Source organism: Aegilops tauschii, chromosome 6, assembly GCF_002575655.3.
Source record: "Aegilops tauschii subsp. strangulata cultivar AL8/78 chromosome 6, Aet v6.0, whole genome shotgun sequence".
Classification (NCBI taxonomy): Eukaryota; Viridiplantae; Streptophyta; class Magnoliopsida; order Poales; family Poaceae; genus Aegilops; species Aegilops tauschii.
In genome coordinates, this window is record NC_053040.3 from 386,129,377 (window position 1) to 386,156,347 (window position 26,971).

The following is a 26,971-nucleotide window of genomic DNA, read 5'->3' on the forward strand; positions in this document are numbered from 1 at the left end:
GCAAAAATCTGACACGGTAGTGTTGCAAGCCAGGAGTGGTACTACCGTGCGGGGTGCGGATATAAAAAATTACATCCGCTCCTACTGCCGCGCAAGCTGCTGAGCCTGGCCAGCGCGCACAGTACTACCACGTAGGGCGTGGATGTTAAAAATTAATCCGCCCCTACTACCGCAACAGCAGCAGCGCCTGGCCTGAGGCCACAGTACTACCGCTCCAAGGAAGCGGTACTACCGTGGGCACTTGCAGTACTACCGCGCCAGAGGCCGGTACTATCGCAAGGGCCTGCGGTACTACCGCTCCTAGGAGCAGTACTACCGCATGCCCCAGTTTAGCAAACACGACCTTTTGCATAGACAAGAAAAGACGGCGGATGCTCCAAAGATCCAAAGGAAAGGCGGTGCAAATGGAGTAGACGTGTACGTGATGATTCCACCCAAACCTTTCCAAAGCGGACCCCCTCTTAATAGTACGGCTTTCCTACGACTCAAATCCACCGAAAAGAAACGTAGAGAAACGCCGTCTTCAATAGTCTTCGAGGGGCACCAAATCGTCTTGTGCCTAGTGATGAAATGTCTGAAATACTCAATGCACACGATTAGTCCGCAAAAGTATTGTCATCAATCACCAAAACAACTAAGGGATAAATATGCCCTTACAGAGAGGTCATGACTTTATTTAGTGATGAATCCACTATTTTGGAAGAGGTTCCAATTGATTATGAGAATAAAGTTGCTATCTATGATGATTATTGTGATGACATGTATGCTATAAAGAATAATGAGGTGTCATGCACGTATCCTCCCAACATGGATTCAGTACAGGAATGACAAAGACGAAACCCAGTTCAACACCTTCCTCGACCATTTATCTCTAAGTATGGTTATGTATGGAAATTAGCAATATCGTCTTGGTCTGTCCCATACTTTCTAGATTGCTGGTAATGAGACTCCCATAATTTTCAACAGATGAGGTTCAAGTTGGATAGCCAAGATGATGCAACCAGACAAGCATGCACCCATGTTTTCAAGTCTGCTTTGCGACAGTATCAGTATAACTTGAGGAAAACTCACTTTGAAGGCAAGGCTAACAGTGAACTTGCCCAAACATCTCCAGTGGAAGATATATCGGATGAAGACTGGAGAGGCCTCGTTAAACACTGCCCTGATCCAAAGTATCAAGTACATTATATATGTGATCAGATCATATGTTGAACTCCTATTTACGCATGTGCCTCGCAAATCTATCTTCTTGTAGGTGAACGGTTCAAAGAACAAGGCCAACCGTACGAAAGTGAAATTCCAACAGACGACAGGATCTCGTAGCTATGTTGCACACTGCGAGGCTCTTGTAATTAGCTGACGTTTCACTTTTTTCGCTGTGCCATATTATCAGATATATATTGACTTGTTCCAAATGCAGAGGAAATCCCACAAAGACCAAAAAATACCTGAACCAAATGCTGTGGAAATGTTCAAGGACTGTCACACCAGCAAGACGAAGGGGATGACTACACTAGTCAAAGCCGTTATAGTAAGTCCTTAATCCTCATGCCTTTTAACTACTACTTACTCTGACTTGTGCATTGAACTGCACGGTTTGCAGCCAATGTCTATTACTCTTTTTAAATTTATACACAATTGTCTTAGCGTATCATTGCACCTTACAAAGTTTAAAGAGAGGAGTGATGTTCCTTTGATCTTGATCTGTAATCTAGTTCCGTGCTGGACTTGTCTACACAATGTTACAATTGCATGTTTGTCTGTTCTCAGTTGGTTTGTTATATGAATGATGTCATACTATGCTTACCGTATTATAAACGTTGTCTCTTTATCCTTAGTTGTCAATACAATGTGAAGAAATAGACAATACATTAGCCATGGTACATGCTCATATGTTTGGAACCTGGTTTTATTATGTACTTTGCAGTAAAATACAACTAATATTTTACACGGGTTCACCAGAATAAGTTATGTATATAGACCAAAGCTATTTTGTTTGGTTTTGCTGCCTCCTTAATATCTTATGTTCTGGTACTACTAATGTAAAAAATCAACTTTTCAACAAGCTATGGAACAAATGGTGGAACCGCCACCTTTTGAAGGTGACGAGGCAACTATAACCGCAATGTCACCTCTTGTTGCAGTGGGTCAGTACTTGTCCACTAACAGTGCCAAAAGCACGTTCGTGGGTAATACTGGGTTGGTTGTTAAGGCACTCTCATCCAAACTGCCTCATGATCAAGATATGCAAGGTCAAAACAATGTTATATTTGCGCTTCAGACACAAGTCCATTCCCTAACAAAACCCTTTGTGAAACAAGGACAACAAGGACAACCATTGTTCGACGTCGTCAAGATATGCATGGTTTTGAAACCAGACTATCAGACATTTGCTATGTTGTTCAGGAGCCTAGGAGAAATGAAGGCGAAGGTTATGGTGCTCCATCGGACAGTACAACATGAAAACGTAACAGTCAGGTCAAATGAACCGAGCTTCTGAACTTCTGATGGTGCATTTATCTGTCGGACTGTTAACTTTTATGCCAACCTTCCTTTGTTTTATGGTTGTAATTTGTTTTGTTGCGATACAAAATTTGTTCTTAACATGCAATGACCGGCTGAAGAAAACATCAAGCCATTTTTGTATAGTGTAGGGGGTTCCCTATATTTGTACTAGTGGCGAACTTTGATGCCCAGTGGATGTAATTTGTGTAATCGCCTTAATAGCCTAGTGTTAGTTTCTGGCTTTTTTATTTCCCTGGACTTCTTTTTCCTTGGTTTGCTAGTGGCCGCAACAACCATGGGCCATATACGGACCGTGGCAACCTTGAGCCTGCTACGGGTCGTAGGACCCATGGGCCTCCAACGGCCCGTAGATTCAGTGGGCCTCGGGTCATCGGATAAATGGGCCCACATGGGCCGTAAACGGGCGTAATTGGTATCGGGCCAACACGGTAACAAGCCGTTAACAGGCCGGAAGACAGCAAAGGCTTAATTTTGTCACATGCATAACGGGTCGTTAATGGGCCAGAATATAGGACGGGCTGGAAACGGCACAACGGGTTAACAGCCCACAAACGGGCCAATTCTAACCACGGGTCGAATTTGGCCCATTAGGAGAACAAGCCAATAACGGGCCAGAAGTAATCGAGGGCCGGAAAGGAGCCCAAGAATGTATGGGCCGTTAGTAGGCCGAAAGCTAACACGGGCTGGAAACGGCCCATGTGAATCATGGGCCGTTACTGGGCATAAAGAAATTTACTATTTATTATGGGCCAAAGTCACCGCGGCCCATTAAAGGGCCCAAAGATACGGAAGGCCTTGTATGGTCCGAAAGACGTCATGGGCCATACATGGGCCGAAAATGAAATGGGCTGGTATTATACTGGACGACCCACATGACGCTGTTGGGCCGATTTTAGGAATGCCATAACGGGTCGTGACTTACCAGGCCGTAAAATGGGCTATATGCGAACATACCGTTAACAGGCTTTTCATGGGCCGGCCCGCTATCTTTTGACCAAGTCAAACGGGCCGGCCTTTGTAAGCTAAATGGGCCAGTGTTGGCCGTCACACGTGTCGACATATCATAGGCGCGTATCTGACCCAATGACGAGCTGGCACGTGTTCCCTCCGGCCAATGAGAATTTTACATGTGGAAAATCGCCATTAGTCGTTGCTGTTAACGGGTTATCGGATCCAAAACCGGACCGACAGATAAACGGCGACCCATTACGGTGGATGCCACGTGTCGGTTACCCTTGACGAAAGCACTTCCATGACGCGTCATTTATCGTCATGGAAGTGAACACTTCCGTGATGATAATTTTGGTATTGTCATGGAACACTTCTACGACAACACAGGTATGACTATCTTGATTTTGTCATAGAATCGTCATGGATGTACATGGATGATAGAAAATGTGACCTACTATGACAAACACGTATCATCATGGAAGTGTATTTTTTTAGTGTCTAACAGCTGCATCTACATGCATCTTTGCATGCGGAAGCGATGGACCTGGCGATACTAAGGGCGTGTTTGGTAGCCTGCATTAGGCCCAGCCAGGCCCGCGCGGGATGTTTTTGGGCTGTTTGGATGCCTGTGTTTACTGTTTGGCTCGCATAGCACGAACCTCAAAGCACCCCTCGGCCTGGCCTGCTAGGAACGGCTGAATCGGCCGTTTCCAGCAAGCCAAGCTCGAGCAATGTAGGGAGGGGAATGTCGCGCCGCGCCAAGCAGGGGAGGGAGATGTCGGGAGCGATGGCGCATCTACGAAAAAGCGGCGGGACGAATTTGACTCACCGCCCGCCGATTCGGTCGCCCTATATATCGAGGGTCACCGTCACGACAAAACTCCCGCCACCATTTCCCCCCTCTTGAGCTTTCCCTCCGGCGCGGATCCACTTCGACGACGAGGTAATCGGCACATCTACTCCGGCGACCGGTTGACTGCGCCGGCAGGTCGACTCCTCCTCCTCTCCGACGTGCCAGGCACCTCCTCCGCAGCCGTTTCGATGGCCTCTGTAAGTTCAATCACCACCTCCTCTCTTCTAGTTCTAGCTAGATCTGTCCATGTGCTAAGGTTAGTCCGTCCGATCTGTTTGACTGTGATGGTGTAGTAGCTAGTTGTGATGGATTTGGAGCATGCTAGGGGTTGTTTCCATGTGGGCAAGTGTTGGTAGTTAGTGGTCATGGATGAATCAGTGGTATGCTAGTGTGCAAGTGTTGAACATGATCATCCATGTGTCCATGATTAGTGCTATGCTCTCCATGATTAATGCTCTGTTATGTTGTGGTATGCTTGTGCATGTGTTACTGCTAGTTTGATCTGTCCAAGATGTAATGCTAGTTCGATCTGTCCCAGATGTACTGCTAGTTCGATCTATCCATGTTGTACTGCTAGTTCATACTGTCCATGTGTAGTGTCTTGTGGTGTTGATGACACTTACGTTTGTAGGACATGACCACACAAGAGTTTAGTCAGGCCCTCATGCTGTCCGAGAGCCAGTTCTCGCCGTCGTACGTCGAGGACTCCCAGCCTCCTCTGGAACAGATGCCTCTTGATTAAGAGGTTTCTGAGGTGCCGCCTACGGTTCCTCCATTTGTGCTGGCTCAGCCCAATGCTGTTGCTCATGCTGCTGCTCTAAAGGCAGCAACAAAGGAGAAGAAGGATGGAAGGGGGAACACCATGAAATGGCAGCCGTTCCTCTCCACTTTTGTGCTTAACAAGATGAGTGAGATCATAGCTAATGGGTGAGGACTGACAAGGGCTTCAAGGAGGTGCACTTGAACCTTGTTGCAAAGCAGGTGTTCGACTTCTGTGGACAGAAGATCACCTCGACCCAGGTGTACAACCACCTGAGAAAGTGGAGAGCTCGATGGATCTAAGTGTCCAAGCTCAGAGACCTTAGTGGTGCTTCATGGGATGAGGACACCTGCTTGATCCTTCTGGAGTCAGAGCACTACCAAGGCCACATCGCGGTTAGCTCACAAACCATGCCATTCTAACAGACCAACAGTTGAAGCCTATGAAACATTGCCATACTAACTAACCTCTCTGCCATGTTTCTTCTTAGGCTCACCCCAAGGACGCCGAGTTCCTCAACACCCCTATCCAGAACTACCACCAGATGCAGCAGATCTTCTCCTTCGGGCTGGCAACCGGCAAGCATGCCATGGGCTCTGGTCATCCTCTTGGCTCACCGATGTCGGAGTATCCAGACACCCAGGAGTCAGACACCATCAACGCTGATGCTCCTGAGAAGGATGCTGAGCACGTTCCTGTGCTTGATAGGAAAAGGAAGCGGGCATGCTTCATGGAGGAGGAGCTGAGCGTCTTCACCAGCATGACTGAGGCAGTGAAGGAGGTGGACACCGCCATCAGGGAGAGCAAGAGTGTGGACGTCCACCCTAAGCTCTACAACGCCGTCATGGATCAGATTGGCTTCAGCCCAGAGGCTCTCGTGGTGGCTCTTAGCCAAAGCCCAAGGTGTTGGGTTTGTTGCCATGGGAGAAGAGCACAGGGTGCTCTGGCCGAGGACCTGGCTGGGCAACCACTACTACTAGTGCTGCTTCTGATGGTGGCGACAGCGTGCATGATCCTTGACGGCGATGGCGACAAGGACGAGGACGACGATGACAACGTATATTTTGTGTAGTTAGGGCTTGAAAACAATCTTATGGTGTGTATATTTTGGTGACGTGGTATATACTAACACCTCACGGTGATCATGAACTTGCGGTGGTAGGATGACACCCTCTTTTGGATGCGGTGGTAGGATGACACCAAAGTAATGTTGAACTTGCTATGATCATGCATGCTTACTAATGCTCTTCTGCTCCATTGCTTGCTCCTAGAGTTCTTCATTGCTTGCTGTTTGTGTGTTCCAATGCTTGTTGCTTGAACTTATTGCTCATTTGCACTGCCAGGGCAAGTGGTATGTGGTGTTCGAAGGTAGGGTTCCAGGGGTTTACAGTTTATGAGAAGCTTGCAACAAACAAGTTTCAGGGTAGAACAACAGCAACCACAGAGGAGGGTTTAAGACTAGGCAGGCGGCAGAAGATGCTTACTCTAAGTATGTGCAAGAGCATTCATGCAGCAAGGTTGAGGTTGGCAAGAAGGTGGATCGACCGTTAGGGCTGAAGAATTTCATCATCTTCGTCCAGTTTGTCGTCATAGCAGTGATGTGGCGTTGGTGTGCTCGGTGTGATCGTGTGTAAGGTGTTGGTAAGCTCACCAAGTAGGGTATAAGATGAGCACAACTCTATGCTCGTATGTAACCAAACAACGTGCACCCGTGTGAGCACATACAAGCAACCAAACACGGTGCGTAGCTGCATCGTTACGATGCAGGATGACATGCAGGCAACCAAACTAAGTGCAGATGTTGGTTTTTGACCCGCATTTGCTCAGCCAGGCCCAACGGGGACAAGTATGCAAATGGGCAAAAAACCATGCAGGTAGCCCTAACTACTACTGGACCCTATACGGACGAACTAACTTTTTTTTTGAAAACGTATGGACGAAATAACTGGGCCTAATCTCATAGAAATTTCGCTTGTAGCCCAACTCAGCATACCAGGTCCGCCTAAATACTCTGTCAAGTCGGCCTGAAGCCCGAACGGTTATTCCGGGGAAGTAAGAAATTGGGTGGGGGAGTTATTTTATTTCGTTTACCCTTTTTTTACCTGTGGGTATCGCGAGCACGCCGCCCACCTCCCGCATCTCTCCCCCTCACGTCGCAAACCCTGTGTCGCCACCACCGCCTCCTCCTCCTCTCGCGGCGACCCCGCACCACCCCGCCCCCCTCCCCCGGTCAGCGCCGCCCTGGTCTCCTGCCCGCCGCGGCCCCGTCGACGCACGCCCTCCCGTCGCCTCCGCCGCATCCTCCTGCCTCCGCCGAGACATCTGAGGGCGCTCCTGCCCGCGCCGCCGTCTTCGACACCCGCCGATGCCACCGCGGCGCCTCGTCGAGAAGGGTAATTCGCTCTCGCATCCCCTCCGTTTCAAGGATCGGCTCCATTCCTCTTATTCCGGGATTTGAATCGTTGGGCGCCCAGATACATGCGCCTATAGGAAATAGAAATCTAAACTCCGTCGCGGGACTCCTGAAGGATCCTTATGCTTTCAGAGTGGATCCTATGGGCGCATTAATTCGTGGCCTGAGTTCGTCCTACCACGGGAGTTTTTCATAGGCATTGAAGCGGGTCGTTAGGGTTTTGATGGTACAAATAATTAATGGTACCGATTCCAGTACGCCAATGCCATCCCTCTGTGCCAGTAATGTACGTATAAACAACACCCTACAGTCCTTATGTGTTTGGGAGTGCGTTGTACTCATGTGATTCATGTAAACTTGATTGCTCCCATGTATTTGCGTATTTTATCCAAAGGGACATCTGCTGTGTCTTGGTATCAGTCTCAGTATCATTGTCATATCCCTAGTCTTGAATTCCTGTGGCTAAGAAGTTGTATGTAGTATGTACTGCAACTGTCGCATAATAGCGTATTATGTTTCTTATTTAAAATGTTACGTAGCTGATTGCAAAACCAAGATTTGTTGAGTACATGAGTGCAAATGCTTTGTGTTTATTGGCAAGAAATTTGCTTGGTGAATCAAATGGAACTGCAAGTCTTTATGCATATATAGTCAATAAAGTGGTAACTTCACATATGACCATAAAGCTGAACTTTAATCATTTTACCATTTTCTGTTTAAGATGGAGCTCCATTATCTGTTCAGTAAGTTTATTTTTGTTTGTTCTGCCATACATTTGTTTTCATATGAAATTTCTACATTCCTAACCGCACTTTTGTTTCTAGGTGTTGAATAAGTCATAAGTGTTTATGGACTTCAAGCCAGTAGAGGATTTTTCCTGCACTGCTTTTAGAAATCCTGCTTTATTTCACGGTGGATTGAAAGATCAGAACTTATCAAAGAAATGCTGATGGATCCACCTGTTATGCAAGCGGATTGCCAATTACAGAATGACGTGGAGAAAATATCATCTATTTCTTATGATAGGAAACATACCTTATCATGTAATGACCATGGGTGGCAAGCCTCCGACGTTCATCAGACAAATGCCGCGATAAATTGTAACCCTGTTGAAGTTAACAATTCTTCTGGCTCGAGCACAGAGGAGAAAGTAGATGGTTCCTCTGAAAAGTCTTCTGTTAGCTTGGACGGTTTATCAGAGGTGAACTTTTTTGTACCACTACCACATAAAGAAAAGAACGTCCAGGATGCTTACTTCAATGATGTAAGGTTTCAGTTGAATGCAAGCTTGGAAAATAATGGCTCCCCAGGGGATGTCAACTGCAGCAAACACTGCATCAGTAAGGAGGATTTACATCATTCCCAGCAGGAGATGTCTTCACCGTCCAATGTAGTAACTGGACTTAGGTCATGCCAGTCAAATGGAGATGTCCTTCCTTCCAAAGGCAAGAAAATGACAGAAGTAGAACTCAAATATAACATCAATGTTGATGCAGAAAGTAAGGGATTTGGGACTGACATTGCAAGTAAGGGAGTCGGGACTGACTTGGTAAACAAGGAAGTCGGCAACGATATGGCAGGATTTCATGATGCCCAGAAGGAGTTGTCATGCCCACTTCAAGTAAGTAAAGTATTTTCTCAGGAAGAGAATGAGACATCTGTCTCACCTAAAAATGGCATGGATATGCTTGTTCATAACAACAGTTGTAATGGCAATACTAATGATGTTGGCGGAGAGATGGATACCAGAAGTATCGAAGAAGATCATGCCGTGGCACTTTGGGTAAAGGTATGTCTATTTAGCACTAGGTGATTGTGGCTGTGAACGTCGTTGTATTAGTTCCTGATATTGAAATTATATGTCAAGTTGTGAACTTACAATGAGAAACTAGCCCTGGAAAAGTTGTGGTTGTTCAATGTATACGCTAGATGTCTTGGAGTAGGCGCCAACTCACCATGTTTTTTGGAAATCCACCTCTGAAGTATTTCAACTTACACCCCTATACTCTGACCATCTATGTATATGAGAGATACATCTAGATCTATCCCATTTAAATTTTCTTGAAGAATTGTGGTATGTTCTTCGATTCCTACTTAAATGTTCCTATTTCATACTAGATGCATCTATAAATCTATAAACAATACGAAGGCATTTCTTTTCCTTTTACAATTTTGTTAGTATGATCCCTATACACTATACAGAAAGCAGGTCTTTATTTATGGCCTTATCTAAGATTTGTGATATATAATCTGGCTTCAAGTTTCTAAACATAGTTAAATATTTTGTTCTGTTTACTCCATCCATTAGTTTATTATTACTGGACCATTCAAGTTACCAACGGGGTTTCCTGAATTGAAGCAAAACTATATATTGATCGCAGAAAATGCAAACGAGGTGATTTTTATCTGACTATTCAGAACACCACCATGGAGCCCAAGCTCTTTGATTTCCCTGGTGGCTATGTCCTACTTTCTAATTTTTTTCATGTTGGCCGCTTCCTGCATCTCTAATGGCTCCACCCTGAACTATCATTTTACTTTTTAACTTGAAAACAGTGGAGAGGAAAATGGCGAACAGGAATTCGATGCTCTAGAGCGGACTGTCCTTTGTCCACTCTCAAGGCAAAACCAACTATTGACAGGAAGACCTATATTGTTGTTTTCTTCCCACAAACAAGGACTTATTCTTGGGTGGACATGCTACTAGTCCTTCCAATTGATGAATATCCTGTGCCACTTGTGAATGGAACTCATCGCAAATGGCGAAAGATGGTGAAGGATTTGAGTGTTCCTCGACGATTCATCATGCAGAAGCTTGCTATCTCAATGCTAAACTTTAGTGATGAACTTCACACTGAGGTATGCTCTTCCCTTGCAGTATTTGTATTCATGTGGTATCATTGCTCTTGACACTGTTTATATGTTGAATAGGCCATAATTGAGAATGCTCGGAAGGCAGCAGCTTGGAAAGAATTTGCTCGGGAAGCATCATGCTGTAGAGACTACACTGATCTTGGGAAGATGCTTGTCAAACTTCAAAAGGTAATTCCAAGGACCTTATTCCATATGCGTATGTCACGGTGCCTTGTGCTAATTTGCACCCAGCGAGTTTCATACTCTTGTTATATATATTCTCCTATGTTTTTTCTCTTGAGGCAATCACCTAAGCATTTTCCCTCTCATTTTTACTCATCGTGCAATGGAAAGATCTCTGTAACTGTTATATTTGTATATCCGTTCACCACATTATGTGTGCACGCATCACCTACAGTATTTTGGTACTTTGTTTCCAAGGCATTTTATATGGTAAATAACTTCGTGTGTTCTTCTGGTGAGTGACACTAATTGTTGTGTGCCTTATTCCTCTATTTGATCGAGGATCCAAAATGTTCCTCTCGTGGTTCTAGTGTAATTGCCACAACTCTGTCAAGTCTTGAAAAATAGCTCATCTATGCAGCAGTTTTTGGATATAACTTTGCAATATTTATACGAAAGGCTAAATCAGCATTATTAGCAGTTGATTTGGACACTGCTAAAGCCTGAAGGTTCCTTTCTATGCTTTGAAAGTATTGTAATGAAAGACATATTATACGTGGCAAGTTGCTCAAGGTCCATTGCAGCTATGGTCATATAGAAATAAGACAGATAAACATAGTTTTTTATTGCATGAGGTCAATACATCATCCAATTTATCGGTGTTGTATTTTTTTTTAAAAGCACAGCTGAGCAGCAAGTTGTTCATTATGTCCATCTATGCTTCACTCAACATTCACTGCTGATGCTGCAAAAATAATAGAAATGCTTGAAGTAGCCTCTTCCTGGCGTTCCTTGGCATTATTTCACCTTTTCTTTGCGAGGAAGCATTGTTTCACCTTAGTTGTTTGATTTCAGATGATTCTTCCAGACTACACAAGCTGTCTTTGGCTCCAAAATTCTTCTGACTTGTGGGGCCAGAAGTGTAATATTGCTCATGACGCTGAGACTGTTGAAATTCTTGCCGAGGTAATGTGGAATCTATTCGCCTTTAGGTCAAATTTTTTGGAGTGTGATTAAGTTTGTATGAAATAATAGTCATGCAGTTTTTTTCAGTTTGTGACCAGGTTGCCTGCTTACAAAACCTCAATTTACTTGTTTTCTTATGTTCATTCTCGTTTCAGTCGAACTTAAATAAATATTTTAATATAATTGTACAGATAACACTATGTATACGGTGTTAACCTTGTTCTTGAGTTGCGGTTACTTTTTGGAGAACGTGTTCTGTATTTAAGAGTTGACTATCAATAATTTCTTGAGTTCCTTGCGCAAGCTGCATAGATTTGGATGGAAAGATCGTAAATAATCATTTCTATGGTCTAGCTAGCCCAGTTCTACTCTCACAATATAGGATGCTTCTGTGGCTTATAGTTAAACTTGCTCCCATGTATTCAGCTGCAATATTTATGGTGGTGTCCATGTGTCAGCTGTTTGGGCTTTCACTTGTGTGAACATCGAAGATTTTCAAGTCGCAAATCCAGCTGACTCGCCACTGGATGCCTAGCCATCCAGTTTGCCGTGATTCACCACTTCTAGTCTTTACCCCATCCCATGGCAGGAACCAAGCCTGGCTAATTGTAAATTATTGTACAATGACTTCAAAGCAGATGTTTCCATCATCATTTCTTGCGTACCAGAAGATACTCTGGCAACTGTTACCTTGTTAGATTTAGTGGATGAAATGGTATTTGAAATACATGTCACGAAGTTTTTGAGCCAGTTTGTACTTGTACTCCACTTTCCTGTCTATATCCATCTGATCTTATACATTACATTTAAGATGGATAAACCCAGTAGGAAGTGTACTCTCGTGTACATAATGTAACAGGGGTATGCATGTCATTACTCTTGTTAATGACTACTTCATGTTATTCCCTAGAGCTCAGTAATTTGTTTGGATTAGATAATTTTCATCATCCCAGCCCAGCCCAGTAATTTGTTTGGATTAGCTAATTTTCATCATCCCAGCCCAGCCCAGTAATTTGTTTGGATTAGCTAATTTTCACCATCCCAGCCTAGCTCGGTAACTTGTTTGGATTAGCTAATTTTCATCATCCCAGCCCAGTATGGAAACACTAAATCTGAAACAGTTAATGAGAAATGACATGCATACCCCTGTTAAATGGCATGCTTCAACCATCAACCATTTCTTTCGAAGCACTAAATTAGGGGTAGAGAGCGGAAACATCACATAAAATATACTCATTTGCATTGAATCAGTGGAAGTATTGTGTTGATCGTGTATTAACTTGTACAAATGCCTGCTCTTTCCAAAATGAAGTAGATCACCTCTTACTGAATAAGCTATGCTAATAAAAGAATAGAAGGCTGTTAAATTTCATGCTTTAACTTGAGCTCTGTGCAGCATCAAGTTTGTCAATGATGTCATTGCTGTTACACTATTAAAGTCTCTTTGCAGCAAAAATATAGGCCTCTGCTGTTGCTTTACCAATAAAAATTGCAAAAAAGAAATCTAAGATTTTGTACGCTACTTCTCTTGGTGTATATCGATTACTCCCTTTGTTAGATTTGGCGTATGCTACTATTTCTTAGGTTTGTTAAAACTTGGCCAACCTCGTTAATTCTTTCCTTTTAACGCAGGAACTTAGGGAATCTGTTCTTTGGGACAAGGTTGATGAGTTGTGGAATGCACCAATGCAGCCTGAATTAGTACCAGAGTGGAAAACATGGAAACAAGAAGTCATGAAACAGTTCTTTTCATCACATGCTGTAGGTAATACGGGCAACTTTGATCAAAGCAATAACTATGATGATCCAGGTATGGATCAACAAGCTCGCAGAAAGCGTCCCAAACTTGAAGTGCGCAGAGGAGAACCACATTTTTCTCACGTGAATGATGCTAACTGCAGCATTCTCAGCGAGGGCCTGAACGGTAATAACTTCCCTAGTAGACCTATCACTGATGGACATATGGAAGTGTTAGCATCAGTGGATCAGAATAACACTGTCACCTTCCTCAGTAATTCTGCCCCCCATGAGATTGCAGAATCAGGCCACATCAACCCAGCTTTACAGAATTCCAGACATGAGTTTGATTCCTTAAAGAATTCTCGGCAGTGTTCTGCATACATAGAAACAAAAGGAAGACAGTGCGGCAGGTGGGCTAATGACGGTGATATTTATTGCTGTGTGCATCAAAGCATGCATGACCGTTATTCTAGGGAGGACAGGGGACTTAGTGGTGATGCTTTAGTCTGTAGTGGTATGACTAATTTGGGTAGACAATGCAAGCATCGAGCCCAGCATGGTTCTGTTTTCTGCAAAAAACACCGTTCCCAGACAAGCCTGGATACTGTAAGCTCTGATAATTTATTCAGTTCATCTGGGGGTCTCCATAAAAGAGAAGAGGCTCCAAAAGGAATGGAAAAGAATTGCAACTCAAGTGCAATATGCATCGTGGATGCAGAAAGGGCTAGTAGTTCCCAAGTTCCTCTTCAAATGCAATTGACCTCGACCATGGCTGCAGAGATTTCAGGTGATAAAGCTTGTGGATTGGAGAACCCTGATATGTTCTACCCCATGTCAACTTCCATGGCAAAAGCTAATTCAGATACTGATCTTTGCATTGGAATTCTTTCTCATGACAATATTGTTGAATGCCAGGATTATGCTAAGCGACACACTCTTTACTGCGAGAAGCACCTTCCAAAGTTCCTTAAACGTGCCAGGAACGGAAAGAGTCGACTCATATCTAAAGATGTTTTTATCAATCTATTGAAGGGCTGTGCATCAAGGCAAGAAAAAATATGTTTACACCGGGCATGTGAGTTTCTTTATTGGTTCTTGAGAAACAACTTCTCTCGTCAACAATCTGGTCTTGGTAACGACTATATGCCTCAGATTCTAGCTGAAGTGTCCAAGGATACTGATGTTGGAGAATTTTTGTTAAAGTTAATCTCTAGTGAAAGAGAAAAACTCACAAATCTTTGGGGCTTTGGTACAAATGGATCTCAGCAAATAAGTCCTGATAACCAAGAGGGATCTATGATAGTGTTGCAAGAAGAGAAAACTAATCATTCAGCTGGTTTGAAGTGCAAAATATGTGCCCAGGAGTTCTCTGATGATCAGTGTCTCGCGTTACATTGGACAGAAGTTCATCGAAAGGAGACCCGATGGCTGTTCAGAGGGTATTCTTGTGCTGTTTGCATGGACCCATTTACCAACAGAAAAGTTCTTGAAAAACATGTACAAGAAAAACATGGTGCTCAATATCTCCAATATTCGATTCTCTTCCGATGTATGTCATGTGACAGCAACTTCTTGAACATGGATCTGCTATGGCAACATATTGTTTCAGATCATGCCCACGAGTTCGGGCTTCTTGATGCCCCACAACGACCTAAAGGTCAATCTGTAAGAACAGAAGGGACAAGTTTCAAGGCCCTCTATGATAACCATGACCTTGGGAAGGATGATGGCTCACAAAAGTTGACCTGTAGACTATGTGGGTTGAGATTTGATCTACTGGCAGATCTTGGCCGCCACAATCAAGTTGCTCATATGGACCAAGGTACGGTTGGCCACATTCCACCAGGACGTGGGAAATATCAACTTAACCGTGGTCGACACTACTATTCTGCATTCAAGAAAAACCTACGACCATCAGGTTCATTAAAGAAGAGGAGTAGCTCAGGGATTGAGAAACATTTTGATATTTCAAGCTCTGATCTATCTATGATAACATCGCAAGTTGCGGAACCTGAAACAGCTAACCTTGGTAAGTTAGTGGATTTCCAATGCTCAGATGTGGCGCAAACTTTATTTTCAAAGATTCAAAAGACAAGACCCCATCCAAGTAACCTTGATATTTTATCCGTGGCCCGTTCTGTATGCTGTAAGACAAGTCTTCTTGCTGCATTGGAATTGAAATATGGAACCATGCCTGAAAACATATTTGTGAAAGCTGCAAAGCTTTGTAGTGACATTGGCATCCCAATCAATTGGCATCAAGAGGAATTCACTTGCCCCAAGGGATGCAAATCTGGATATACTTCAAATACCCTGCCACCTTTACAGCTTACCCATGTTGATTTCCCCGTAGTAGCTTCTGTGATGAATCCTCCAGAAAATGATGGAACGTGGGGCATGGAAGAATACCATTATGTTCTTGATTCAGAGCACTTCATGTGGAAGCTTAAAAATGAGAGGGTTGTTCTTTGTGAAGATGTAAGCTTTGGCAGGGAGAAAGTTCCAATTGTCTGTGCAATTGATGTTGATACGAAAGAATCTCTCCATATGAAACCTGAAGAATTATTGCAGCATTGCAGTTCTGTGCCATGGCAGGATTTTCACTACGTCACAACTCGTTTGATGGATTCATCTCTTGTTGATTCAGAGGTACTCTTTTGGAACCGATTGTCATCTTTAAATGGAAGCATATGAATTCCACAAAGGGGGCTTTGTCTTCTTCCTTTGTTTTCCTTCCCATCTATGTAAATTTGGTTTATTTATCAAATCAGTTTTCTAATAAATTATGTACCTGCAGAGTTACATGGTTGGCTGTGCGTGTTCTCATGCCCATTGCTCTCCTGAGAAATGTGATCATGTGAACCTCTTTGACAGTGTTTATGAGAACCTTGTGGATATGTATGCTATGCCGATGCATGGCAGATTTGCGTACGATGAAAATGGCAAAATCATTTTGCAGGTACTAATTGTTGACATTGACACATTTTATTATATATGTAATGTAAGAGTTGGAAAAAAAGCGCACTAAATAAGTAAACAACTATCCGTTATATCGTGATTATTCTGCACTTAGTATGCCATTGATAGGGTGGTTGATATCACGATATGTGATCAGCAGGCAATATAATTTGTTATCTTTACGAGTCTAGAAAGGCAATGTAGTTTGTTATCTTTATGAGTCTAAAAAGGTTTGTGGTTGTGTCTGCTACCATGTACATGTGTATATTTTCACGCACTCTTGTACAGTGTACCATCCACAATGATCATTCTGCATACCTAAACTGCTTTTTATTGTCAAAGCAATCTCATCTGTGTCACGTAAGGTTGTAATTGTGTCAAGACTCAAAGGCTTGCTTTTGTCCTCCATACGTTGTGAGCTGCTCAAACAATTCTATACAGGTCCTTGGAGACCACCATTTACTGTTTCTTACATCCATGGCGACTATTTTTGAACCATGAGAGCATATCATTATCGTCCCATGTGATTTTTAGCGACTTATTTGATTCGTTTGAAACTTTCGGCAAATGTCAAATTTGATGTGCCTGACTCATGGCTTGAGGCCTGAACGATGTAGAGGTGCTCTGTGTGTCTGCGTGTAAATCTTGTTCCACTGAGTTCTTCTATTTAAAAAATGTCACATTTCCATCCTCTAGTATTATTTTCATCCCTGATATTGTATATAGTTTGATGCGTGTGCATGTTTTGTCGAATTGGCAGGAAGGATATCCGATATACGAGTGCAATTCACTATGTACCTGTGATGCATCCTGTAAAAATAAAGTTTTGCAGCAAGGGCTGCTGGTTAAATTGGAACTCTTCAGAACTGACAATAAGGTGAAACACTTGCAACCTGGCTTTGGTTTCCCTGAACCCTGCTCACAGTCCTTTGCTGTTATTATTAAACATGCTTCACAAGTCATACTGTAATGTTTCTGAATGCTTCAGGGTTGGGCTGTTCGAGCTACAGAACCTATTCCACAGGGTACTTTTGTGTGCGAGTATGTTGGGGAGGTTGTGAAGGATGATGAGACCATGAGAAACGCAGAAAGGTCTGTTAATTCTTTCTCATGCCTTACTGTAGTTATCAGATGTACAGAAGTAGAGAACATGGGCATCATTGAAAATTTCATGTTTAGTTTGATATCCACTGTCTGGTACTTGATGATTATGATTACTCTTGTTCTCCAATCTTGAATCCAATTGGTATTTTCATGCACAATTTTCATCGTATGAATTCTCATCCCGCGAAAATCCGACTTCAATTGCAGAACAATGTCATGCCATTTCCTATACTCTAGGAATTGTCGATGTTTTATGTTCTTGTGGAATCGTTTTTTTTCCTTCTAGAAAACTGACAAGAAAGTACCTGAATTCCAGTGAGTCAAAAAGTGGGTGCAGCTACCTTCTTGATATCGCTTCGCATATTGATCGGGAAAGAGTTAAGACTTTAGGGACTACGGCATACATGATTGATGCTACAAGATATGGGAATGTGTCCCGCTTTATTAATCATAGGTAATTGGACTATTTTATGTATTTTAGGAGCATCTATACCACTGGAGCAAACTAATTCTGAAGCAATGCTCATTTGTGTGTTTCTTCATTACAGTTGTTCGCCTAACCTTAGTGTCCGCTTAGTTCTGGTGGAAAGCAAAGATTGCCAACTTGCTCATGTTGGCTTGTTTGCCACTCAAGATGTAAGAATATTTTAGCTGTACTATTTCAACATAAATGATGAGCTGTAAAATCTTTGTTTTTGCTAATTGTTGCTACTGTTTTTCTCCAGATTGTTGTTGGAGAAGAATTGTCCTTTGATTATCGATGGAAGCTGCAATCTGGTGACGGCTGTCCCTGCCATTGTGGAGCTCAGAATTGCCGAGGCCGTGTTTATTGAGTTTGCAGGGTGAGAAAATAAAAGGAATGATCCATTGCTTGTAGCGCATCTTCAGAAGCTCGTAGAATGGTGATCACTTGGCAACTATTAACATTGTTTTTCCTAGAGCTTGAATGCAGAGGTAGGACCCTCATTCTTGATGCAACCAATTGAGTGCAGGGGTAGGTTCTCATTCTGCATGCCGCCACCAAGTAGTGTTTGTGATATAGGACTCTCACAGCAGTGACACTAGGTACACCATAGCATTGATTTTAGTCATGGCAACATCATGCTTAACTGACGATTTGTTAGAAGCGGCCTGAAATTAGAGTGATTCAGGCTTCATTTTCGTAGGCGAGAATTCAGCGTCTTTGTAAAATATGTTCATTCAATTTTTACTGCTCTTGAGCTCCCATCATCGAAGTTGAAGCAAAGAGTCTGTACTTGTTAGTGAGATTGTTGGTCATGGAGTTCTGCTTATGTTGCGGTGCCTGTTTTCGGAAATTGTTATGCACTGTAATTATGGATTTGTGGACCTGAAAAGAAGGAAATCAATTTGCAATCGTTCTTAATTATGGGGTATATTTGATCCGTGCTTCTGATGCATGATTCTCAAATAAAAAAAAAACGAAAAATGTAATCTGATCCGTGATTCTGTGGTGGTAGGTCAATGTGTCGTACCAAATACGATTGCCTCGTAGTTAGACGTGACAACGAGGACCAGTGCTGTGGAATGTGGCTATGGGACGGCCTTTCGTTTGATGCATCTTCCGAACCACATAATCAAAATGCATGGTTAATAATTTGGTGCTGTATAGGAGTTCTTTATGCCCTTTCCAACAGCATAGCACCGGCGAGAACGGATACCTCTGGATATTCATTCATGTGTCGGACGGACAAGTTTTCCGCGCAGGACAAGGACGGTAGCGGAGAATGCGACGGGGAATGAAGGGAGGGGAGAAAGCGGCCGGGTGATTCCCATTGACCACCTTTCTCCCAGCAACGGATCACATGTGCTCCATGCTCTCCTGCTGTGAGCTAGCGACCGCTAAACCCTCAACACATAAAAGTCTAAGAGGTTACATGAAAAATCTCCTTCACTTGGCAGAGTATTATTGCGGGGTTATCTTGCTTTAGACGTGGATACATATGGAGAATAGGAATGGGAGAAAATGTTGACATTTGGGCTGACCCGTGGATACCTTCAAGCCCCAACAGGATGATTATTACTCCATGGAATCAGTCTATTTTAACGAAGGTTTCTAAACTAGTTAATCCTATTACCCATACGTGGGATGAGCAATTGCTTCAAGACAATTTTAACCCCGTGGATGTTCGAAGGATCTTGCAAATACCCTTACACCTTCAAGCATTTGATAATTTTGTCGCCTGGCATCCGAATAAAAATGGAATCTTTTCTGTGAAAACTGCATATCATATTGAGTGGATACACAAATATGGGGGCCATGGAACTGCCCTGGGCAGACCGGGAAGCTCTATGACTCCGGCAGTGTGGTCTATGCTATGGAATCTTCAAGTCCCACGTAAAGTTCAAATATTTTGCTGGAGAATTCTGCATGGAATTGTACCGTTAATGTCTATACTCACTAATAGACACATTCCGGTGAGTGGAGAATGCCCAATCTGTCACGTTGGAGCAGAGGATGTGCGCCATCTGCTTTTTGAATGCATTCCAGCCAGACAATTGTGGGAGAAATTAGGCGTTTTGGACTCTATCAGATCGGCCCTTCGTGTGGATCGCTCGGGATCAATAGTTCTGGAACACTTGCTAAACTTACCAACCACTCCATTTCACCTCATGCCTACTATTCGAAGTATTGACGTCATAGCAGTGGGATGCTGGTATTTGTGGTGGATCCGTAGGCAGGTCACACACAATGAGACAATTCCACCTCCCAACAGATGGCCCGTTTCAGTGATGGCAATTACAGGCGGGTATAACAAAGTGTCGAACCAAAATAGGGAGGATACGGAGCATAGATGGAAGAGGCCAGACCCAAAGTTTGTTAAAGTAAATGTTGACGCTGCTTTTTATCAAGATGCAGGTGCAGGAGCAACGGCCGCTATAATCAGAGACGAGAAGGGGCAATTTCTAGCTGCTCAATGCAGATACAATGATTGTGCTCCAGATGCTACGGCTATGGAGGCTAGGGCCATGCGAGATGGCCTTCAATTTGCAAACTCATTAGGCTTTAATCGGGTTGAGGTCGAATCAGACTCGCTTGAAGTCATTCAATTCTGTACCGGACAAACACAGTGGTGGGATGCATCAGCATCAGTCTTTGTAGAGTGTTTGGATACTGTTACGTCAATTGGGAGGGTCACCTTCAAGCATTGTTTTCGTGCGGCGAATACCGCACCTCATGAGCTAGCTAAGTTTAGTTTTTGTAATAAAGTGTCAGATAGTTGGACTGACGAACCACTTGCATGTGTCGTCAATAGCCTTGTGAACGATATAATTTTGCTCTGAGTTAATAAAGCTAGCCATGATGGCCTTCCCTAAAAAAAAACCTCCTACAGCTAGGACTGGCACGTAATGTACGTGTTAATGGATCATCATCACACACAAGAGTGTGTGCAGCTCGATGCCAACAATAGACACGATTCTTATCCAAGAGGTAAATTTGTGTGTGCGCAGTGAGCAAAGATAATATGGTAGTAGTACCTCAGGCTGGCAGGATTATCAGTCACCACAAGGTACGATTCCTATCTTATCTGAGGTAAATTTGCGTGCGCATATAGCAATGACAATCTTTTAGCTAGGGACAAATAAACAGGATAAGCGAGACACCACTTTGAAGGGTGTACCGGGAATCCCATTCACCCGCGCTTTGCATATCTGCTAGATTATGGATCTTTTGCTTTACAAAGGAATCATCTCAAAGTTAGTACATGTACGTTGAAGGTCGCAATGCAATAACGTCGACTAGACCCACGTGTGTTCACGTCAATCACTTGGTAAAACATCAGCTGATAAGGAGTAGATTACGGTTTGCACCACTCAAATTGAATCGAGCTGTGGAAACATCGGTCCTATTCAGGAGCATTCGATAAACAAAAAGTTACATAAACACCAAACTAAACTTTGCGACAACCCTTGACATTGGCTAGATTGGACCCCACAATGCTTAATAAACATAAGAAAATATAGTGAGTAACAAAATCTAGATAGATGATCAAGCTTAGACATTTTCACAGGTGAAAATGTTAAAATGACCTATATTTTGATCTTTTTTGCTTTACAAGGAATCATCTCAAGTTGGCATATACATAAATAATATTGAAGGCTACAATGCAATAACGTCGACTAGTTCCACGTGTGGTCACGCAGGGAGCACACTAGCCACTTGGTCAAACATTAGTTTACCTTAATTACAATACGCACCACCGGTACTGAAGCAAGTTGCAGGGATATTCGCCCTTTGGGAACATCCGATAAAAAGAAGTTGCACAAACATCAAATTGCACATTGCAACAACACTTGGAATCGACTCAGTTGGACTTGGACCCAACGACTTGTCCTCTACCTCACCCATTCCAAAATTTATGTCTTCTAGGACATTGACACAATCTTCAAGTCAGTTTCTCTACAAACATCTTGTCTTGCATAAAATAATTATACATTATAAAACTATTGTTCACAATAAATATAGGAATTCTATTCTTTTAGATGGTCAAGCTTAGAAGTTTTGAAGGGTGAAAATTAAAAAAGTGCCATATATTTTGGACATGAGATAGTATTTCGACATCAAGAGAGCTTTATTCATTTGACAAAGGGTTTGCCTACAAACATCATCAACAACATGAACAATTGGCAAATGGACCTACTGGTGCCACACATTGCTAGTTGCGGGTATCATTGATCAGAGCATAAGTATCACTCTCATGAGTCATCTCCTGTTCTGCTCCCCCGCGCTATTTTATATATCATATTGTCTCCAAAGATACTTATTTTAACTCTGCTTTTGAATCACCACGAGCATAGTAGCACAATGGTGGAACTAGGAAATTATCACATGTGGCTACCAGAGGCTTGCAATCTACAATGTAAGACACTTAGAACAATAAATCGGGTTTTTTGCTCCGGTGTAGGCACTTATTTAGAGCAGGTGCTTATTTAGACACATTTTTCATAGAAATTATCATAAGTGCTTAAGAAAAGACCTGTTTATTTTTATAAACTACTCCGTCCGTTCACAAATATAAGATGTTCTAACCTTTTTTTCCCGAATCAGATGTATATAGACATGTTTTAGTGTGTTTGTTCACTCATCTCAGTCTGTATGTAGTCCATATTGAAATATCTAAAACATCTTATATTTGTGAATGAAGGGAGTAGCTAATACCATGTGCCGTCATATGAGAATTTATGGCAATATATTTACTAACAATAAAATTAGAATATTGCCCCTTCACATTCTCGACATATACAATGGTAGTAGATCGACCTAGCAGCAAATGGAGGTTGGCTTGCATGTTATAGTTCATGATGACCTTCTATCTTGGGGGCAATGATTTGTTGTTGGAAAAAATGGTGATTGTGGGGGCTTTGCCTGTGCTTGATAGCATGTCCTGAAAAAAGGAATATGAAAGGATTGAATGTACCTAATGATGTTGAGGCCTATGTGGCATGTGTGTATGTTGACAGAAATAGAGGTAGTGGGGGTCAACTATTTAGATGATACTGTTGACGTGAGAATTGGTTGCAATATATTTAAATGAGATTTAGTTGTATGAAATGTGAATACTTAGATTAATAATAATAAAATTGCTGCGGATATTCCTTATAATTAAGTTCCAACAGAAATCCTGTTGGGCTGTGATTTCTTCCTAACATCCCCAGCTAATATGATGTGCCTATTAGATGAATACTTGTTGGGCCTTGGATATCAAGGGTTTGTAGTATCATAAGAATCCTCCATCAGTATTTGAGAACCAAGGTATCAAATCCGTGAATACCCCCTGCAAGCCAATGACCGGCCTTGCACACAACTAGAGAACTTCTTTTGGTCCCCAACTTAGTCTAGTGCGATTCATAATCTCACTAGCTTTGCTAGTTACAAGAATTAATGTATTTAGTCATTGGAAATGATTTTTTGTTTGCAAAGGAAAATTAAAATTCATAATATTAAGGAACATAAAAGAAAGTAAACGAGGTTGTATTTATGAGGAATAAAGAACACTGATCCATAATTTCACTAGTGGCATCTCTCCAAAGCAGCATATGTGTGGTGAACAAATTACAGTTGCATATTGATTAATCACAATTTTATATTTGACCATACATGTCATGATTGCACATTGGCATTACATCCTTATATCTCTATAGACTATTACCCAACCGCATCTATAGCTAATATTCCACTCCGAAACCACTATCCAGTATGCATCCCAAAGTATCAAGTAAAATCAAAGCATTGCGTTAAGCAAGATTCTTTTACGGGGATTTTTTTTTGGCGAGAATGCATCAAGGAAGATGACATAATGTCGATAGTGTATTATATATTTCTATTTACTTCCAATTCATTACTGAGACAACTAGGCAACTATCTTTTTGCCCTCAGTGACAATAACACACAATAAGCCTTGTCACTGGGCTAGATTACTTGCAAGGTTAAGATCTCCGCAGTAGTTCCAACAATATCCTCAATGTTGCCTCCCCTTCCCTTTCCACTTAGTAGTAGCAGAAGCCTAGCCACACAACACCAGCAGAAACCTCCAGTAGCAACAGTACCTACCAACACCACCTCCATCTTCCTTTGACCAGGCCACACCGTGTTCTCTAGCTCAGCCTCGCCACACAACTTGCACGCCGCCTCCTCGTCTCCCTTGCTCGTGCGCAGCCGCTGGCATAGCTCCCCGTCAGCATAGGAGTCCCTGCCACCGCCTTCCCATTAGGCCCCGTCTCATGTTGAATCAAGAGACGAATCCATGTTTGCCCCCACCCCACCGCATGCGCGCGCGTGTGTGGCGGCGCCCCTGAGTAGATAATGCACATCCCCTCCGCCTCTAGGTCTAGCACATAGGCTGGGCCCTATGGGCCTAAGTGAGGATGGACTGGGCCCATGTCAATTCAACAAGCAGCTCATGCGATCTTTGTATTAAAGAACAAGAGAGAGTAGATGCCACATTGATATTGTTATGGACTCATGGACTAAGCGGGACTATTCACACATGGTCATCGGAGCAGCAACATTGATGAAGATAGCTCCGACCGAGGAAGACCTCAAGACTGGATTGCCTCGGTTCACGCAAAATCAACAACGCATTTTTTGTGTGTATTTTTAGGGTGGGACATTGGGGGGGGGGGGGGGGGGGTCTATAAAGGCGTTAGAACTAAGAAGTGCCAGGGGTGGCCTATGGGCTCCACATGCCCTGTTGGCGCTCCCTAGGCCTAGGGGTCCGTGCCGGGGGGGGGGGGGGACTCCACCCCTCAGCCGCACTTTGGCCCCCCTAGGTCCTTTCTGACAAAGTGATTTTTGATGATTTTTCTGGTTTTGTAAAATATTTATTTTTGTTGTAGAAAAACAACATGCACGAAAAAGATGATAGATACGTTTGAGATGTATCAGCTACAGTTGCCCCTCGTGGCTCTTCTTCGATGGGTTTGATCCATTGTGCTTATCTTTTCGTCCAATATTTACTAGACTCATTTCTACACAAAAATAGGGTATTTTTTCTGTGAAAAACGACGTCAGCAATAATTATTCACAAGAGAATTTGTTTTGAGGATATACACAAACAAAGTAATCGGAAAACTAGATACGTTTTGGACGTATGAAAAGCATATGCAAAATAAATAAATCATAAGTGCATACAATACACATGCATATGCATGCACCTCACTTCGGGAAATGAAATCTTAGAGTAACCTCTTGACTGAAAAATGAGGTACTACCGAGTATCCATAGATTGATCGTTGACATGAGCGCTCATGCGTAGACAACAAAACAAGAGATGTTTCGATTAATAAGATGGCCGATGGAGCTATAGCCAGCGTGCGAGCGAGCGCACGGTGTCGCCTGCGGGACAGGACAGGAATCCGCCGCCGTCGCCGTCAAGAAGCTCATAATTCCTTTGACTAGCTTGGCCCATGATATGCCAGAGCGCGGCTTCTCCGACGGGCGGGATTCCGGCCGGTAATGCCCTCGCCTCGCCTCGCCGTCGCCGTCGCCGTAGCCGTCAATGGCACCTCCGTCCCGATCGATCCCCCGCCCCGTCTTTCCACGCCCATCTTTTTGACCGGGAATATATATCCCCGATCCCTACGACCGTCCCAAAGAGCTACCACTCTAGCAGCTAAAGCCGGACCTAGAGCTGTCCAGGTCGACCGATCGGTATCGATATACTATGCCTATATGCTCGTGTGCTTTCTCGCATGCACGTACGGCTCACCCTCTCCTCTTCTTTCCCGGTGACTTGTCCACTAGCTAGCTAGCTCCAGGTGTAGATCAGATGAGCCATTAGCGGTCAACTGCATGGCCATCTATCATCACGGGGCCAATCGGGTGCCTGGAGGACGTGAGCTCCATAGACGCAGGATCTAACCCAGCGTTGCGTATAAGCTAGCAGACCGTTCTCGGACGCTAACCATTGTTCCCGACTTTAGCCGATTTAGAGGCCGAAAACCCCTCTGGTTTTGAAGCTCAAAAGTTGCACAAACCTGCATATTCTCGGTCAAAATGACACGCGCGCGCACCCGGGCCGTGATGTTAAAGGGCTGCTGCTGCTGTATGTGGCGCCATTATTTCTTGACGTTGAGGCGCCCGTTGAATTAAGGTTATCTGGTCGGCAGTGTAGGGCATATTTCCGATGGTGTTAAAGGGCTCCTGCTAGTATGTGGTGCATTGGTTTTTTGACGTTGAAACACCCGCTGAATCGTGGTTAACTGGTCGGTAGCTCATGAGCTAGCTAAATTCAGTTTTTGTAATAAGTGTGAGACTAGTTGGACTGATGAACCTCCTGGGTTCTTAGTTCCACATCTAGTGAACGATGCAACTCTTATTTGATCTTAATAAAGCTAGCCATGATGGCCTTTCCTTAAAAAAAAAAAAAAAAACTGGTCGGCAGTGTGTCTGTGTGGTGCATTATTGTTGTTCCCTCCTGAGAAGTGATAGGCAGCATTTTCATGTTCAAGTCTCAAGTGGCCTTTGGTGTACAATATGCCTCTGCTTCCCTGGCGCTGAACGCATGGTTTATTCTCACAAACAAGCAAATGGAAAAATATCATGTTGGTACGTGCAATCCTTTTGGTTAGTAGTTACAGTAGTTAGGTTATAGTTACTCGCAAAAAAAAAGTTAGGTTATAGTTTGCAGCCAAACAAAGTGCCCATATTTCTGCAGTTACTTTTGTACAGCAACTAATATTAGTTCCACATGACATAGTTTAAGAACTCAAACAAAAAGCCTGAGTTGAGACACTAGTGTTTCCAAAAGTGGGATAAATACCGGTTTTACGGCAATGTTGTTTGTGTCATATCATTTATGAAAATCATAGAGAATGAACGTTCTCTCCATAATCTCCTATTGCGACTTCCTGCAACATCGTGCAATATAGACATCACGTTGTAGCGGCGTACGTTCATTATTTATTTATCTCTTATCCTTTTTACACGAGGTGTGTGATTATATTTTTCATGAATTTTGCAAGTTAGTAAGACAAATAATTCCTTACATCCACATACGGCTTCGAGAAAACATGTCTTGATTGGCACGCGTGATGGTGCTATTGTTGCTCTTTTTACTTTTTTTTTGCGGTTGTATTGTTGCTCTTTTTACGGTACAATGGTGCTAATTTAGCAATGCCACATATACTGTATATATGACATCGA

At 43.1% G+C, this 26,971-nt stretch overlaps 1 protein-coding gene across 1 annotated transcript; it reads left to right on the top strand.

Annotated features, from left to right (window-relative positions):
• Positions 1-7,175: 7,175 nt before the first annotated feature.
• LOC109761229 (histone-lysine N-methyltransferase SUVR5) lies at positions 7,176-18,691 on the top strand. Its single transcript, XM_020320040.4, has 12 exons — positions 7,176-7,483; positions 8,328-9,292; positions 10,060-10,362; positions 10,435-10,545; positions 11,395-11,505; positions 13,138-15,894; positions 16,043-16,204; positions 16,964-17,080; positions 17,192-17,295; positions 17,624-17,761; positions 17,856-17,943; positions 18,033-18,691. Exons 2-12 carry the CDS (start codon positions 8,447-8,449, stop codon positions 18,138-18,140), a joined length of 4,845 nt encoding a protein of 1,614 aa, XP_020175629.1. The 5' UTR covers positions 7,176-7,483; positions 8,328-8,446; the 3' UTR covers positions 18,141-18,691.
• The last annotated feature ends 8,280 nt before the right edge of the window (positions 18,692-26,971 follow it).